We start from the raw sequence: 16,831 nt of genomic DNA, 5'->3' as shown, positions 1-16,831 counted from the left end.
TGGGACCTAGTGAATGACCTACAGAGAGCTAGGACCTCAGTAACAAAGGCTACTATCAGTAACAGAATGCGCCGCCAGGGACTCAAATCCTGCACTGCCAGACGTGTCCCCCTGCTGAAGAAAGTACACGTCCAGGCCCGTCTGCGGTTCGCTAGAGAGCATTTGGATGATTCAGAATAGGACTGGGAGAATGTGTTATGGTCAGATGAAACCAAATGGAACTTTTTAGAGTTATAGAGTGAAAATCTCCTTCCATCAGCAAGGGCATTGAAGATGAGACGTGGCTGGGTCTTTCAGCATGACAATGATTCCAAACACGTAGCCAGGGCAACAAAGGAGTGGCTTCGTAAGAAGCATTTCAAGGTCCTGGAGTGGCCTAGCCAGTCTCCAGATCCCAACCCAATAGAAAATCTGTGGAGGGAGTTGAAAGTCCGTGTTGCCCAACGACAGCCCGAAACATCACTGCTCTAGAGGAGATCTGCATGGAGGAATGGAATACTTATTTTCCACCATGATTTGCAAATAAATTCTTTAAAAATCAAACGATGTGATTTTCTTGGGGTTTTTTTTCCACATCCTGTCTCTCATGGTTGAGATTTACCCATGTTGACAATTACAGGCCTCTTTAATATTTTCAAGTGGGAGAACTTGCACAATTAGTGGTTGACTAAATACTTATTTGCCCCACTGTAAATGTATAAGACAGTCGGGTGGCATAAGGTCAAAAGTCATAAAAAGTCAAAGTCCTTTTTCCCACCCTTCTAAACATGGCGATGCTTCGAAATTATCTGCTGTCTGAGTGCTCTTCTAGTTGTTGTAGGGTTTTTGTTTTTTTTGTGAGTAGAAACAATAAAGCGAACTGAAAATACACTTGCCAAAACTGCATCAAATTAGTGACCCATTGAGATCATCATACTTGATAGGGTTCAAGTATGGGGATTATTTAGATGTACAGTATGTAACAAGAAAACAGAGCATTTTTCAGTTTCCGATTGAGTTTTGCTCCTGCAACCGGTAAGAATGGGAGAAAATCAAGCAATAAGCAAAAAGTTAAAATTCATTAAAAGTCAACTTTTCCTCAAAGTCAGACAGCTGCTTAATCTGTTCACTCTGCATGGAGTGACGCCTCCACAGCATTTTACTGGTGTTCATATCTCTTGGGAAAATCTGTACACAGGGCAGAATAGGTTTAGAGCCTTTAAAAACTACATTGAGTGTTTTTCCACTGGGACACAGAGAGACAGAGTTGGCCCCAATATCTGGAATGGGAGCATGCGGGTTGAGAGAGGGGAGATATCCGGGCCGAGTAGAGGAGATGTGATCCTGGAGGAGGGCCCCTGAGCCTCTTCGTTCTAATCCAACAGCACCTCGTCTCTGGGAAAAACTACCCAGAGACTCTCTGGAGCCTGACAGAGTAGAGGATCTGCTGTTCATCAGTTTGGACCTGTCCAATCCTTTTTTCAGACAGTTTGAGTCTTTACCACCAAATTGCGGCAAGTGAGAGTCTGAACTGTAATGATCAACGCCAATGTTGCGTCGATGGATAACGTTTTGCAGACTGGAAATGTTTAACTGTCTGTCAGATGCATCGCCATCGGCAGGAATGGTTTCAAGAGGAAATGGGAGATTGTTTTCTTGATGTAAGTTTGGGTTAGATGTGGAATACTGTGCACTTGCAGCGCTATCATATGACATCTTTCGGGCAAAGCATCTTCCACTGTGGCCCCCTGATATGTTGTCCAGTGCTTTCAGGAGCCCATCTTTTATGTCCATGCTATGGTGGCGCAAAAAAGCTGGAGCCCGACTATGGAAATTAAGGCTTCTGAACGATGAGATCTCCTCTGATGGTGATTCTACTTGCTCTTCTGTCAACAGGGAGGTCTGGCTCTTCTGAAGAAGTGGGGTTGGACTTTTGGTCCATTGCTGAGAGTGTAGTCGCTGCAGAGTTAGCCTCTTATCCACACTAGGAATGCGTAACGGACTAGGATGTTTAACTGGAGAATCTGGTCTAGATCTATCAAGGCTAACCGATACGCCAGGACCCTTGGTATTTCTAAGGCTAAATAGAGGACTGCCAGGCTGTGGAGAAGCACTTGCCGAGGAACCCTGTTGCTGGGTCTCAAAAGGAGACGAGCAGGTTTGTGTACAATACGGATGTTCCTCTAGATGTTGGGGTGGAGGGACATTTAGGTACTGCTTTGTTCTCTGCTGGCCACATGGTAGCTTGTTGGATGTGATGATAATGACCTCCTTTCCCTTAGCTTTGCAAGCCTCTAGGAGGATCTTGAGAATGTCCCTGTTACCTGAATTAACGGCGTAAACAAGTGCCGACGAACCGGAGTGGTCCTCCAGCGTTGGATCGGCACCATTCGTCAGCAGGAGGGACAGGATTTCAGTTTCATCCTGTTCAAGGCATGCATGCATCAAAGCAGTTTTCCCACTTTTGTCTTGAATGTTTGGATCAGCACCGTTTTCCAGGAGATACCTGTTGTATTTAAAGACAACTGCTAGAAACTTCATACACAAATGCATGTACAGCGAGTCCCCGGGTTACGAATGACTTTCGTTCCTACGCTGGCGACGTAACCAAAAGTGTTGTATTTCGTTTAATGATGGAGTGTACACTGTCCTCTGGTGGCAGCGTTGGGTCTGGCTGGACTGTCGCCTTTTATGACTGAACAGCAGACTCAGACGTCTGACATGGATAAAGGATAGCTGCGCTCAGGTTTGGCCCACATCAGGCTGTAAGTTGTTTCCGCTTACAGTGGGGCAAATAAGTATGTAGTCAACCACCAACTGTGCAAGTTCTCTTACTTGAAAAGATGAGAGAGGCCTGTAATTGTCAACATGGGTAATCCTCAACCATGAGAGATAGAATGTGGGGGGAAAAAAACAGAAAATCACATTGTTTGATTTTTAAAGAATTTATTTCCAAATTAGAGTGGAAAATAAGTATTTGGTCACCTACAAGCAAGCAAGATTTCTGGCTGTCAAAGAGGTCTAACTTCGTCTAACGAGGTCTAACGAGGTGTAATGAGGCTCCACTCGTCACCTGTATTAATGGCACCTGTTTAATTATCGGTAAAAAAGACACCTGTCCACAACCTCAATCAGTCACACTCCAAACTCCATTATGGCCACGACCAAAGAGCTGTCGAAGGACACCAGAGACAAAATTGTAGACCTGCACCAGGCTGGGAAGACTGAATCTGCAATAGGTAAAACGCTTGGTGTAAAGAAATCAACTTTGGGAGCAATTATTAGAAAATTCAAGACATACAAGACCACTGATAATCTCCCTCGATCTGGGGCTCCATGCAAGATCTCACCCCGTGCCGTCAAAATAATAACAAGAACAGTGAGCAAAAATCCCAGAACCACACGGGGGGACCTTGTGAATGACCTACAGAGAGCTGGGACCACAGTAACAAAGGCTACTATCAGTAACACAATGCACCGCCAGGGACTCAAATCCTGCACTGCCAGACGTGTCCCCCTGCTGAAGAAAGTACACGTCCAGGCCCGTCTGCAGTTCGCTAGAGAGCATTTGGATGATCCAGAAGAGGACTGGGAGAATGTGTTATGGTCAGATGAAACCAAAATAGAACCTTTTGGTAGAAACACAGGTTCTCGTGTTTGGAGGAGAAAGAATACTGAATTGCATCCGAAGAACACCATACCCACTGTGAAGCATTGGGGTGGAAACATTATGCTTTGGGACTGTTTTTCTGCAAATGGACCAGGACGACTGATCTGTGTAAAGGAAAGAATGAATGGGTCCATGTATCGAGAGATTTTGAGTAAAAATCTTTTTCCATTAGCAAGGGCATTGAAGATGAGACGTGGCTGGGTCTTTCAGCATGACAATGATCCCAAACACACAGCCGGGGCAAAAAAGGATTGGCTTCGTAAGAAGCATTTCAAGTTCCTGGAGTGGCCTAGCCAGTCACCAGATCTCAACCCCATAGAAAATCTGTGGAGGGAGTTGAGAGTCCACGTTGCCCAACGACAGCCCCAAAACATCACTGCTCTAGAGGAGATCTGCATGGAGGAATGGACCAAAATACCAGCAACAGTGTGTGAAAAGCTTGTGAAGAGTAACAGAAAACGTTTGGCCTCCGTTTTTGCCGACAAAGGGTACATAACAAAGTATTGAGATGAACTTTTGGCATTGACCAAATACTTATTTTCCACCATGATTTGCGAATAAATTCTTTAAAAATCAAACAATGTGATTTTCTGTTTTTTTTTTTTCCACATTCTGTCTCTCATGGTTGAGGTTTACCCATGTTGACAATTACAGGCCTCTCTAATATTTTCAAGTGAGAGAACTTGCACAATTAGTGGTTGACTAAATACTTATTTGCCCCACTGTTTATATGTTTGTGCATGCATTTGTAATTAAGTTTAGAGCTACAGTTTGTGGAGTTATGTGTGATTGATTTGGTATGAGAATGTAAAATACATTAGCATTCGTAGCATTTAAGCTAGCGGACTTTATGTGCGTTACTGCTTTACAAATTGTCAAAAGTGACAGAAGTAAAACGCTTGGAAAGCACAATTGCCTTTTTTTGCTGTCTGTAAAGCCGAAAAAGTTCATGTTTAGTGTGGACAGAACACATCATATTAATAAAGTAAAATAAAAAATAAGATGCTGTGAAGTACAATAATGTGCTGTTTAAGCGACTTAAAAAAAAAAAACAACAACAACTGGAGGCAAAATGGCAGACAAAACTTCAGCGTCGTAAAGTCGAAATCGTCTAAGTCAAGTACGTCATAACCCAGGGACTACCTGTATTTAGAATTTAGTTTTAAGTGGTCAGTTGTACTTACTGGACCATTTTGTGTTTGGCCACACTCTGTGTATCCGAGTGACGTGTTTTGCAAGCCACCATTAACGGCGTCTCGCCGTGTTCATTGCTCTCATTTACGTAGGCCCCTCCCTCCAGAAGCAGCCGAGTCAGACGTAGACGACTCAAATAGACAGCCTTCAGGAGAGAATTGCCATCTGTTCGTACTTCTCTTGATTCATCCATTGTTTATTTGCCTCAGATTAATATTTAGCATCCTGAAAACAGGGCACTCATTCATAGGTGCACATTGCCTATAAAAAACAAAAAGAGAAGGTTGTTACAATCCATCTCATTTTGGCAACTGCTAATTGTGAAATCGTTTCTATATTTTTCAGATGTTGACTTGGTAATATCTTTTAGATCATTGTCCAGAAGCAGAATCTAAGTGAAGTTATGAACATTTTCCTTCAGGATCTTCTGGTTAAGAGAATAACTCACTGTTCCATCAATCTCAGCAAGTCATCCAGGTCCTGATCAGGAAAGCTGCCCCAGTTTCACAACGTGTTCTTTTCCTTAAATTTTTTAATGCCAGATGTTGAACATTCATCTACCAAAATGTTTAACTCTAACATATTCAGTCTTTATAATAGCCTACCAAAAATCTTCGGATGTTTTTTTTGTTGTTGTTTAATTTTGTAATTTTTTTTTTTTTTTGTTAATAGTGCTTTTCATGTTGCAACCTTGCTGTGAATGAAATGTTTGCCCAGTCTCGTCCTTATTGTTGAGCCATGAACACCAACCTTAATTGAAGCAAGGGTGTTCAGTTCTATATCTGATTTTTGTGGGTTGGCCACCAGTGGCGCGGGAAGTGGGGTGCTGAGGGTGCTGCAGCACCCTCTGGTGTTAGGGAGAAAAAAGTGTTTTGGTAGATTCTTGTTTTTTCATCCATCCATCCATTATCTGCCGCTGAATCCACGGTCGGGTTGCGGGGGGCAGCAGGTTTAGCAGGAAAGCCCAGACTTCCCTCTCCCCAGCCACTTCAACCAGCTCCTCCGACGGGTTCCCAAGGGTCCACCGGGAACTGAAATCTCGAATTCAGGAGGAGCAGTGTGGTCTTCATCCCGGCCGTGGAACAGTGGAACAGCTCTACACCATTTGCAGGGTCCTCGAGGGTGCATGGGAGTTTGCCCAACTGGTCTAGATGTGTTTTGTGGATTTGGAGAAGGCGTTCAACCGTGTCCTTCGGGGAGTCCTGTTGGGGGTGCTTCACGAGGATGGGGTACCGAGCACCTTCATAAGGACTGTTCGGTCCCTGTATGACCGATGCAAGAGTTTGGTCCGCTTTGCTGGCAGTCAGTCGGATTCGTTCCCAGTGAGGGTTGGACTACGCCAAGGTTGCCCTTTGTCACCAATTCTATTCATAACCTTTATGGACAGAATTTCTCGGTGTAGCTGAAGCGTTGAGGGCAAGGGCGTAGATTTGGTTTTAACAATGGTTGAGACAATATAACAGCATCTATGAAATTCTGATGTGTGATTTCCTTTCACAGATTTTTTTTTCATGTCGGTGTCCACCTGAAGTGGACCCATTCTTGAATCGCGCCCAGTTTTTTTTTTTTTTTTTTTTTTGCATAAAGGGACTTGCACTCTGAAGCCACTGCATTGCATTACCATAATGCACATGTTGCAATCAATGATCCAAATGAGGGACTGCTAGCTTGACTTGTTGGTCCTTGTGAAGATTGGCCTGACCGCAGTAGTTTTGCAGGTAAGCAAGTTCACACAGTTAAATGTTATGCCAAGTCTTGATGCAGATTGGGCTTTTGGTAGCAAAATTAGTGGTGTTTTCCCCACCTCCACAACATCGATGTCTTTTTAACATTACTTACACCTGCTGGCCCACGGCCGGCCCAGCCTATACGCAGACTATGCAGCTGCTTAAGGCCCCTAACCACTAGGGGGCCCCAATCTGGCAATTGTTTTATTTTTATTCTATTTTGTTTATTACAGTTTGCTTTATTTGACTTTTGTGAGTTTTGATACTTGATTACAAGCTTAAAAAAATAAAAATTCTTCCTTAACTTCTTTCTTTCCACTTTTAGAAAAAGGTTTGGCGCTATCTACTGTAACTACTGACAATCATTTGGGGTGAGAAGTTTGAAGTATGCAGTGTAACAAAATCTGATTAATATACAAAATATGGACGTATGGGTCGGATTGCATGTATGGGTTTCACAGTACACTGTGACGAAATGGCGGGCCAAAAATATGTGCCTCTTTGCATTATTTTGCTTAGGGCCCCCAAATGGCCTGGGCCGGCCCTGTGCTGGCCAAAAAAAACTTCTAATATCCCTCCTCTTCGCAGGGGGCGGAGGAGGTGGCATGTTGTCGTCATGAATCTGTCGGGGCTGTGTGAGTCTGTGTGTTGTGTGTGGTGGGGGTGGGGGGGTCTCATTCATCAATCATCAGCCAATCAAATGTGCGTTTGAGGGGGGAAAAATGGACGGGCACATTCACCAAGTGAAAAGGGATAAAAATAAGTCTGAACGTAATGAAAATAATTCACTTAATAATGGTAGGGTTTATTCTAACAACATATGGGAAGACACTCTACATTTTTTATGTAACTGAACTCATTATATAATGCAAATAAGGTTGCTTAAAAGTTGGTGGGGACAATTTGAGCATTCTAAAAAGTTGGTAGTGTTACAGTGCCTTGCAAAAGTATTCGGCCCCCTTGAATCTTGCAACCTTTCGCCACATTTCAGGCTTCAAACATAAAGATATGAAATTTAATTTTTTTGTCAAGAATCAACAACAAGTGGGACACAATCGTGAAGTGGAACAACATTTATTGGATAATTTAAACTTTTTTAACAAATAAAAAACTGACAAGTGGGGCGTGCAATATTATTCGGCCCCTTTACTTTCAGTCTAGCAAACTCACTCTAGAAGTTCAGTGAGGATCTCTGAATGATCCAATGTTGTCCTAAATGACCGATGATGATAAATACAATCCAACTGTGTGTAATCAAGTCTCCGTATAAATGCACCTGCTCTGTGATAGTCTCAGGGTTCTGTTTAAAGTGCAGAGAGCATTATGAAAACCAAGGAACACACCAGGCAGGTCCGAGATACTGTTGTGGAGAAGTTTAAAGCCGGATTTGGATACAAAAAGATTTCCCAAGCTTTAAACATCTCAAGGAGCACTGTGCAAGCCATCATATTGAAATGGAAGGAGCATCAGACCACTGCAAATCTACCAAGACCCGGCCGTCCTTCCAAACTTTCTTCTCAAACAAGGAGAAAACTGATCAGAGATGCAGCCAAGAGGCCCATGATCACTCTGGATGAACTGCAGAGATCTACAGCTGAGGTGGGAGAGTCTGTCCATAGGACGACAATCAGTCGTACACTGCACAAATCTGGCCTTTATGGCAGAGTGGCAAGAAGAAAGCCATTTCTCAAAGATATCCATAAAAAGTCTCGTTTAAAGTTTGCCACAAGCCCCCTGGGAGACACACCAAACATGTGGAAGAAGGTGCTCTGGTCAGATGAAACCAAAATTGAACTTTTTGGCCACAATGCAAACCAATATGTTTGGCGTAAACGCAACACACCTCATCACCCTGAACACACCATCCCCACGGTCAAACATGGTGGTGGCAGCATCATGGTTTGGGCCTGCTTTTCTTCAGCAGGGACAGGGAAGATGGTTAAAATTGACGGGAAGATGGATGCAGCCAAATACAGGAACATTCTGGAAGAAAACCTGTTGGTATCTGCACAAGACCTGAGACTGGGACGGAGATTTATCTTCCAACAGGACAATGATCCAAAACATAAAGCCAAATCTACAATGGAATGGTTAAAAAATAAACGTATCCAGGTGTTAGAATGGCCAAGTCAAAGTCCAGACCTGAATCCAATCGAGAATCTGTGGAAAGAGCTGAAGACTGCTGTTCACAAACACTCTCCATCCAACCTCACTGAGCTCGAGCTGTTTTGCAAGGAAGAATGGACAAGAATGTCAGTCTCTCGATGTGCAAAACTGATAGAAACATACCCCAAGTGACTTGCAGCTGTAATTGGAGCAAAAGGTGGCGCTACAAAGTATTAACGCAAGGGGGCCGAATAATATTGCACGCCCCACTTTTCAGTTTTTTATTTGTTAAAAAAGTTTGAATTATCCAATAAATTTTGTTCCACTTCACGATTGTGTCCCACTTGTTGTTGATTCTTGACAAAAAATTAAAATTTTATATCTTTATGTTTGAAGCCTGAAATGTGGCGAAAGGTTGCAAGGTTCAAGGGGGCCGAATACTTTTGCAAGGCACTGTATGTCCCTACTGTCCCTATACGTTGAGGGGTTGAGGTTTGGTGGCCTCAGCATTCCATCTCTGCTTTTTTCAGATGATGTCGTGCTGTTGGCTTCATCAAGCCGAGATCGCCAACTCTCACTGGAGCCGTCTGCAGCCGAGTGGGGAACTTCAAATAGGATGAATTGTAGCCATATTATTGTTTGTTGTTGCTGTTGAGTTTCCGTCATGCAGAGCACTGTTGGATATTTGTGTGCAATTTATTTGGGTGTTGTAAAAAGTGGGTGTTAAGCCGAGGCTTATTGGCCCTTATAGTTTTTAAATGTGTTTGTGTGTCCTTGCGCCGTCTAGCTGCGGGGATTTGCATTATAATACACGGGCGCTTTTATTTCCAATGCGAAAACTCCAACACACACTGTAGAGAAAATAGAACACTGTCTTTGTAGTAGCCTAGTAGTAGTACGTAAACTATCCAGCATGCCTGTGTACAGCAATTGTGCACGCCTTGTATGGAGAAAAAGCGCGATCATAGCAAATTTGGACCAAAACGGCTGTTTTTAGATGGGAAAAACAAAATAAGATTCTCAGCACCCCCTACTATGAGTGACTTCCATTGACATTTCATTCACCTAAGTTCGCCATCTCTTCTCCATTTGTGAGTAATGGCTGTCACATTTAGGTTTAGAAATAGAGTATGAACTGTAAACTTCAAGACTAATAGAGGATCTCTTTACCTCTTTATCTCTTCCATTTCTTTGAATCGTGGCATTTTGTTGGTACTTTTTGAGATATTTTGGCTGATTTTATTTTTATCAGACAGGTTCTGATTTTTTTTTACTGAGATAGATGAAATAAAGTCACCTTTTTAAAAAAAAAATCTTGAGCCACAGTTAGATCACAAGTTAACAAGGGTGGAATTGATTTTCTGCACAAGCCTGAGCGACTTTAATTAGTTCTTTTTCTTTAGTGAATAAAAGATATCACCGTTTTAAAAACATCATTTTATGTTTACTTGGGTTATCTTTGCTGTTTACGTTCACACGATGAGCTTAAATATTACATTGGGAAAACGAGAATTTTAAAAGAGACTTTTTTTCCTTGCCACTGAACAATATTCATGCTGGCTACTTAATATATCCAAACCACAATTTCAGTATGACTAATAGCAAACTCATCATCGAGAATATACTGACACAATCCATGCGCTTTATAGTGGAGGAGTTTTTCCCCCTCAATTTTATTGTATAGTTCTTTCCTGCCTTGTATTAGTCATGTACTATATTTTGCTTTGCTGTTAAGCACTTTGAGGACCTCTCGGGGTTTTGTAAAGGGCTATACTTGTATAAAAATAATTGATTTGATTTTTTATCTTAACCAACATGTCGTCTGTCTGTCTGTTTCTGCAGCCTACTGTATGACCTTGTTTTTACTGTATCTCATCCAAGTTTTAAAGCAAGTTTATTTACTTGTGTCACCAGGGAACAGCATTTACATGTACCGTACAACACTCAAGGTCATTTATATAAGAAAGTACTGTATTTTTCATAGCAGAATTAGTACACTCACATCACACTCATATTTCTGACTTTCCTGACATTTGTTCTCCATGTAACTTAAAGGGAAAGACAACACCTTTATCATTCCGAACCCAGCAGAAAGAATCTCGTTTCATAAACTGAGGGAAAACCCCCCCCACTAAATTTCATTTTTCATTTGTCCTATTGTGAAGAAAATAAAACAACAGGGGTTTCAATATCAAATTATTTTAACTCATAATAACATTTATCTTTTAAGAACTACAAATCTTTCTATCTGTGGATCCCTTTAAACCGTTTTGTGGTGTCAGTTATACCCACACACATACACACTAATGGGGTACCGCACGCTACACATCACTTTCGCTCAAAAATATTTATGACCAGGGGTGTCAAATGATTAAAATTTTTAGTCGAGTTAATTACAGCTTAAAAATTAATTAAGTGTAATTAATCGCAATGAATCGCAATTCAAACCATCTATAAAATATGCCATATTTTTCTGTAAATTAATGTTGGAATGGAAAGATAAGACACAAGATGGATATATACAGTGGGGAGAACAAGTATTTGATACACTGCCAATGGGTTTTCCCATTGGCAGTGTATCAAATACTTGTTCTCCCCACTGTACACTCAGCATACGGTACATAAGTACTGTATTTCTTTATTATAACAATGAATCAACAAGATGGCATTACCATTATTAACATTCTGTTAAAGCGATCCATGGATAGAAAGACTTGTAGTTCTTAAAAGATAAATGTTAGTACAAGTTATAGAAATTTTATATTAAAACCCCTCTTAATGTTTTCGTTTTAATAAAATTTGTAAAATTTTCAATCAAAAAATAAAGTAGTAGCCCGCCATTGTTGATGTCAATAATTACTTACACAATGCTCATGGGTGCTGAAGCCTATAAAATCAGTCGCACCCAAGCGCCAGCAGAGGGCGACAAAACTCCAAAAAACACAACAAGTACACATTTCACTATGCTGTCATTTTAATCTGTTTGAGCGGGGCATTTGTGTGTTAATTGCGTCAAATATTTTAACGCGATTAATTTTTTTAAAAAAAATTACCGCCCGTTAACGCGATAATTTTGACAGCCCTATTTATGACGTTAGCTTCTGTGGCTCTGCTGTTAGCTAAGGGGGGACAAGCTCTTGTTTGTCCCCAAAAGGAAATGAATGGAAATAGTGTACGACGGAGATGTTTACGGAGCTAAACCTACCAATTCTGTCCAAAAATGATGTCCCTAGTGCCAAATTCACTGGTAAAGATGTGGAAGAACATACAAATGTTCAGTTAAAGAGATGGCTTGAATGTCGACGGCTGAAAAAGACGGAAAAAAACAAGCCGACCTAAGCTTCCCTTAGCTTTTTTATCGACACCTTTTTCATACGCCACTGACAATGACATTGTCCAGTTTCAACAATCTATCCTTTACTAACATAAGCCACATATTTCTTATATATTATATCCCCTACGTCTCTGACCATTCTTTTGGGGGACATTGCTGTTTTGTGTGGCCATCGCAAATGCTACTTGTTGACAGCCAATGAACATTTCATTTTTTCATTAATAACAAATCTTAATTATATTAATTTATTTACACTTCCCCCTTAATAAAGTTGTTTCTTTACAACAGAAAAGGTAACAACGGTGGCAGTCAGATACCACTTTAATTTTTTTTTCAGGTCATTCATTGTCAAATAGAAGCAGCACGAAAAACGCCACGTGAAAAAAATAACTCAAAATATCAAAATGGCTTACCTCTTGGCCCAAACAAAATGTTTACTGCATATGAAATGTGAACGGCTTCACTATGCTGGCGTTAAACTGGTCTTTTAGACGTCCGCGGCATAGTAGCTCCATTCTTCACATTTTATGGTTCCGGGAGAGCATGAAGAAAACATCTTTTATTTGTTGTAATGTCTAGAGTCGTTTCTACTAGTTCCATGGTAGCAGTGAATAATCAGCATGTCAGTTTTTGAAAGATCACCGGAGAAAGAAGGCCGAAATATAATGGTTTGCATGCGAGGCCGTGTATGTAATGTCCTACTTCCGCTGTACGATGCAACGTCATGGTCTAAAAATAGCCTGCGTGCGGTACGCTATTGACTTCAGTGCATGTGCATGTGAAAATGGGTACTGATGACATCATGAGGAAGGGCAGAAATTTGGGCAATTCAAATCTGATTGGCTAAAATAATACCGGCATTGATCAAATTTGATGCTCCCATGTCGGGCAAATTATTTTAACTCATAATAACGTTTATCTTTTAAGAACTACAAGTCTTTCTATCCGTGAATCCCGATAAGGTTTATGTATCATCAAGGGCGTAGGTTTGGTCTCAACATTGGTAGGGACGCTATAACAGCATAACGGGACATTAATAAGACCAAACAGATTTCTCAAAAATAGCTGGTTCGTACATAAAAATGAAAAAAGTTACAGTAAAATTATTTTCATGGGAGGAAGTCATTTTTCTAAGTGCTTGCTTCATATAAAAGAAATTTACAGTGGTTGTGTTTTTTTTTTGGGGGGGGGGGGGGTTAAAAATGTGCATAGGCTGCAAATAAAAAATCTTTTTTTAATGATGTAGAAAATGCATACATTTTAATTAGGGAATAAATGCACAGTTGAATTAACGTTAACAGTAGAAAAAGAACAGGAAGACACGTCTCTAAGCAGCTTTCTACTCGAGTTTTACGGGTTAGCAAGTTCACATCGTTTAATGTTATGCTAACTCTGATGCAGGTCGGACTTTCAGTTGCAAAATTAGTGGTGTGTTCCCTACCTTCACAATATTGACGTCTTTTTACATTACTTACAGTGGCTTCTGCCTCTGGACAGAAAAAAACACTTCTAAAATCCCTCTTCTTCAAAGGGGGCAAAGAATATGTCGACATGTATTTCTGTCGGGATTGTGTGAATGCGGGGGTTCTAGTCATCAGCCAATCAAAAGTGCGTTTGAGGGGGGAAAAAATGGACCAGCACATTCAGCAAGCGAAAAGGATAAATGTAAGTCTAAACTAGGGCTGTCAAAATTATCGCGTTAATGCGCGGTAATTAATTTTTTAAATTAATCACGTTAAAATATTTGACGCAATTGACGCACATGTCCCGCTCAGACAGTATTCTGCCTTTTGGTAAGTTTTACAGCAAGGCTTTTGTGCTGTCTAACAGCGAACTCTTGTGGTCGCTTTGCGACATGGTTTGTTTTCTTGTCAGTTCATTATGGCTCCAGGACGTCTCGAGCTGACGCCTACGTTGTGATGTTGTGCTTATATGATCCTTGGACAAGATTTGTCCGTAAGTATGGTTGTTGTAAAGAATGTACATATTATGTTAGTAAGCGAAATGTTCTATTTTTTGTATGAGACGCTTTTTGTTTATGTTTAGTGAACCTGTATAGCGTGCTAAGCTAACGTTGTTGCTAATGCAATGCTTGTGTACTTTTTTTTTTTTTAGTTTTATGACTGTCTAAAGAGGACAATGGTTTGAGGCTATTTTATTAATAAATCAGATGAAAAAGGAAGAAGTCTGATTATTAAGGCGTCGTCCACTAGCTGTCTAGCTTTGGAAAAAGTACACGCTTCGGAGTGAGGGCAGCATAGACAGATTTAAATGACAGTAGAGTGAAATGCCCACTACAGTCCTTATGTACCGTGTGTTGAATGTACAGTGGGGAGAACAAGTATTTGATACACTGCCAATGGGTTTTCATTGGCAGTGTATCAAATACTTGTTCTCCCCACTGTATATATCCATCTTGTGTCTTATCTTTCCATTCCAACAATTTATTTTACAGAAAAATATGGCATATTTTATAGATGGTTTGAATTGCGATTAATTGCGATTAATTACGATTAATTAATTTTTAAGCTGTAATTAACTCGATTAAAAATTTTAATCATTTGACAGCCCTAGTCTAAACATCATGTAGGGTCAATTCTATCCTTACAACTTATGGGAAGACAATCTAAATTACCTATTTAACTGGATTCGTTATATAATGCAAATAGGGTTGCTTAAAAGTTGGTGGGGACAATTTCAGCATCCTTAAAAGTTGGTGGTGTTATGTCCCTACCGTCCCTATACAAACTTACGCCCTTGTGTATCATCCATCATGTGGGTTCCTACACGAAAACGGTGCGCCTATTTCGAATATTTGTATTTTGGAACAGTATGCGTTTTCTTGAATAGTTCCTCCCTCTACAAAGTTTGATGAAGATATTTGTCGTAACAATGAATAATAAGTCATTTTTTAAGCCTTTCATTGATCGATAGAAGCCAACAGGATCGTCCGGAAGGACTTCAGAGTCTGCTTTTAACCTGTATAGGGTTTTTTTTTTGTCCAGGATGACATTCAAACCCTCATCTATGCTTCATTGAGGAGTCAGGCTTGGCCTTCATCCACCCCTAACACAGACAGCATACCTAATGACGAAGGGACACAGCAGTGAAATGTCAATCCGTAACTTTTCATCACGGCTCTTTCAAAGAAACATGAATGTTGGCCCTGTTGCCTCATTGATATTCAAGTAATTCGAGAGTAAAGCCGGAAAAACGATGTGGCTTCCTCCTATGTGAGTACAGCAGAAAAAGTGGATGCAGTTGTACGAGGTGACGACACATAAACGAGCAATTTTAGCAGAAAACGATCGATGTAACACACAACGGAGATACTAATGTCTCCCTTAGACTTACCCTATGAAATGTCATCGCTAAAAGTAATAAGCACAGGTTCCTTTCCATGAGGTCAGGTAGTGTGCAGCAATGAGACTCGGGAGCATCCAGCAGGCAGAGCGACGTTCTGAGGACCGGAGCGACTGGTGAAAGGAGGCAGCCTGGACTAATATATGACAAATGAGTGGCAGCAGCAGGAGTTGTCAGCCAATGACAGCACATCACACTGTGAGCTGACGCAGTAGTGGAATTAGTCTTTAGTCAAGCATGTGCGCAGGTAGGACTCATTTCTTTTCTACCTCCAGCTATTCATTGACGATCGTAGGATACTACAAAAGGCACCAAACGTCACAGTCAAGTTCAAGGCTGCAGACGCATTTTTTTCTAGGCAAGGCTGTGTAGAACATGTCATTCAGGAATAGTTGTATGAAAAACAAAGAGATGTTTTACATAAGGGGGCTTTTGACTGAGCCACTGTTGGTAGAAGCATGATTTTAGCTTTGAGAAAAACATTGCACCACTGGAAAAATAACCCAATGAAAACTGGTCCACAAGGAAAATGCTCCCTTGGTTCACTAAAAAAGAAAAGGCGGAAAACAAAGACAAGACTGAAAAAGCAGTTTCTGCTCCTGCACTCCTCTTTAAAAGAAACTGCTGTATTTTAAGCCAAAAGAACTGTTGTGTTTGATAGAACAATATGTCTACAGTGGGGAGAACAAGTATTTGATACACTGCCGATTTTGCTGGTTTTCCCACTTGCAAAGCATGTAGAAGTCTGTAATTTGTATCATAAGTTTTCTTCAGCTGTGAGGGACGGAATCTAATACAAAAAAACACAAAATCACGTTGTATGATTTTTGAATAATAAATTTGCATTTAATTGCATCAAATAAGTATTTGATACATCACAAAAATCAAACTTAATATTTGGTCCAGAAACCTTTGTATGCTATTACAGATACCAAACGTTTCCTGTAGTCCTTGACAAGGTTTGCACACACTGTAGCAGGGATTTTGGCCCACTCCTCCATGCAGATCTTCTCCAGAGCCTTTAGGTTTCGGGGCTGCTGCCGGGCAACACGGACTTTCAGCTCCCTCCATAGATTTTCTATCGGGTTCAGATCTGGTGACTGGCTAGGCCACACTAGGACCTTAAGATGTTTCTTACGGAGCCACTCTTTAGTTGCCTTGGCTGTGTGCTTTGGGTCGCTGTCATGCTGGAAGACCCAGCCACGACCCATCTTCAGGGCTCTCACTGAAGGAAGGAAGTTGTCAGCCAAGATCTGGCGATACATAGCCCCATCCATCCTCCCCTCAATACGGTGCAGTCGTCCTGTACCCTTGGCAGAGAAGCAGCCCCAAAAAATGATGTTTCCTCCTCCATGTTTCACTGTAGGGATGGTGTTCTTGGGGTTGTACTCATCCTTCTTTTTCCTCCAAACACGAAGAGCCGAGTTTAGACCAAAAAGTTCAATTTTGGTCTCATCC

At 41.1% G+C, this 16,831-nt stretch overlaps 1 protein-coding gene across 2 annotated transcripts; it reads right to left on the bottom strand.

Annotated features, from left to right (window-relative positions):
- Positions 1 to 712: 712 nt before the first annotated feature.
- ankrd34bb (ankyrin repeat domain 34Bb) lies at positions 713 to 15,497 on the bottom strand. Of its 2 annotated transcripts, none has more exons than XM_057832447.1 (3): positions 15,365 to 15,497; positions 4,834 to 5,104; positions 713 to 2,485 (listed from the first exon to the last, which is right to left on the bottom strand). In XM_057832447.1, the coding sequence occupies exons 2-3, from the start codon at positions 5,034 to 5,036 to the stop codon at positions 1,051 to 1,053; spliced, it is 1,638 nt and encodes a 545-aa protein (XP_057688430.1). In that variant the 5' UTR covers positions 5,037 to 5,104; positions 15,365 to 15,497; the 3' UTR covers positions 713 to 1,050. The 2 variants fall into 2 exon arrangements, with proteins under 2 accessions (XP_057688430.1, XP_057688431.1); XM_057832448.1 differs by lacking the exon at positions 15,365 to 15,497 and adding an exon at positions 12,424 to 13,080.
- Between the last annotated feature and the right edge of the window lie 1,334 nt (positions 15,498 to 16,831).

Source organism: Corythoichthys intestinalis, chromosome 3 (assembly GCF_030265065.1).
Source record: "Corythoichthys intestinalis isolate RoL2023-P3 chromosome 3, ASM3026506v1, whole genome shotgun sequence".
NCBI classification, from domain to species: domain Eukaryota; kingdom Metazoa; phylum Chordata; class Actinopteri; order Syngnathiformes; family Syngnathidae; genus Corythoichthys; species Corythoichthys intestinalis.
This window is presented reverse-complemented; position numbering and strand designations above follow the sequence as displayed.

Coding starts and splice junctions, on each gene's coding strand:
- ankrd34bb (XM_057832447.1), bottom strand. CDS start 5,036: ATGGATGAATCAAGAGAAGTACGAACAGATGGCAATTCTCTCCTGAAG. Junction 2,486..4,833: donor GCCAAACACAAAATGGTCCA/GTAAGTACAACT, acceptor TAAATACAACAG/GTATCTCCTGGAAAACGGTG.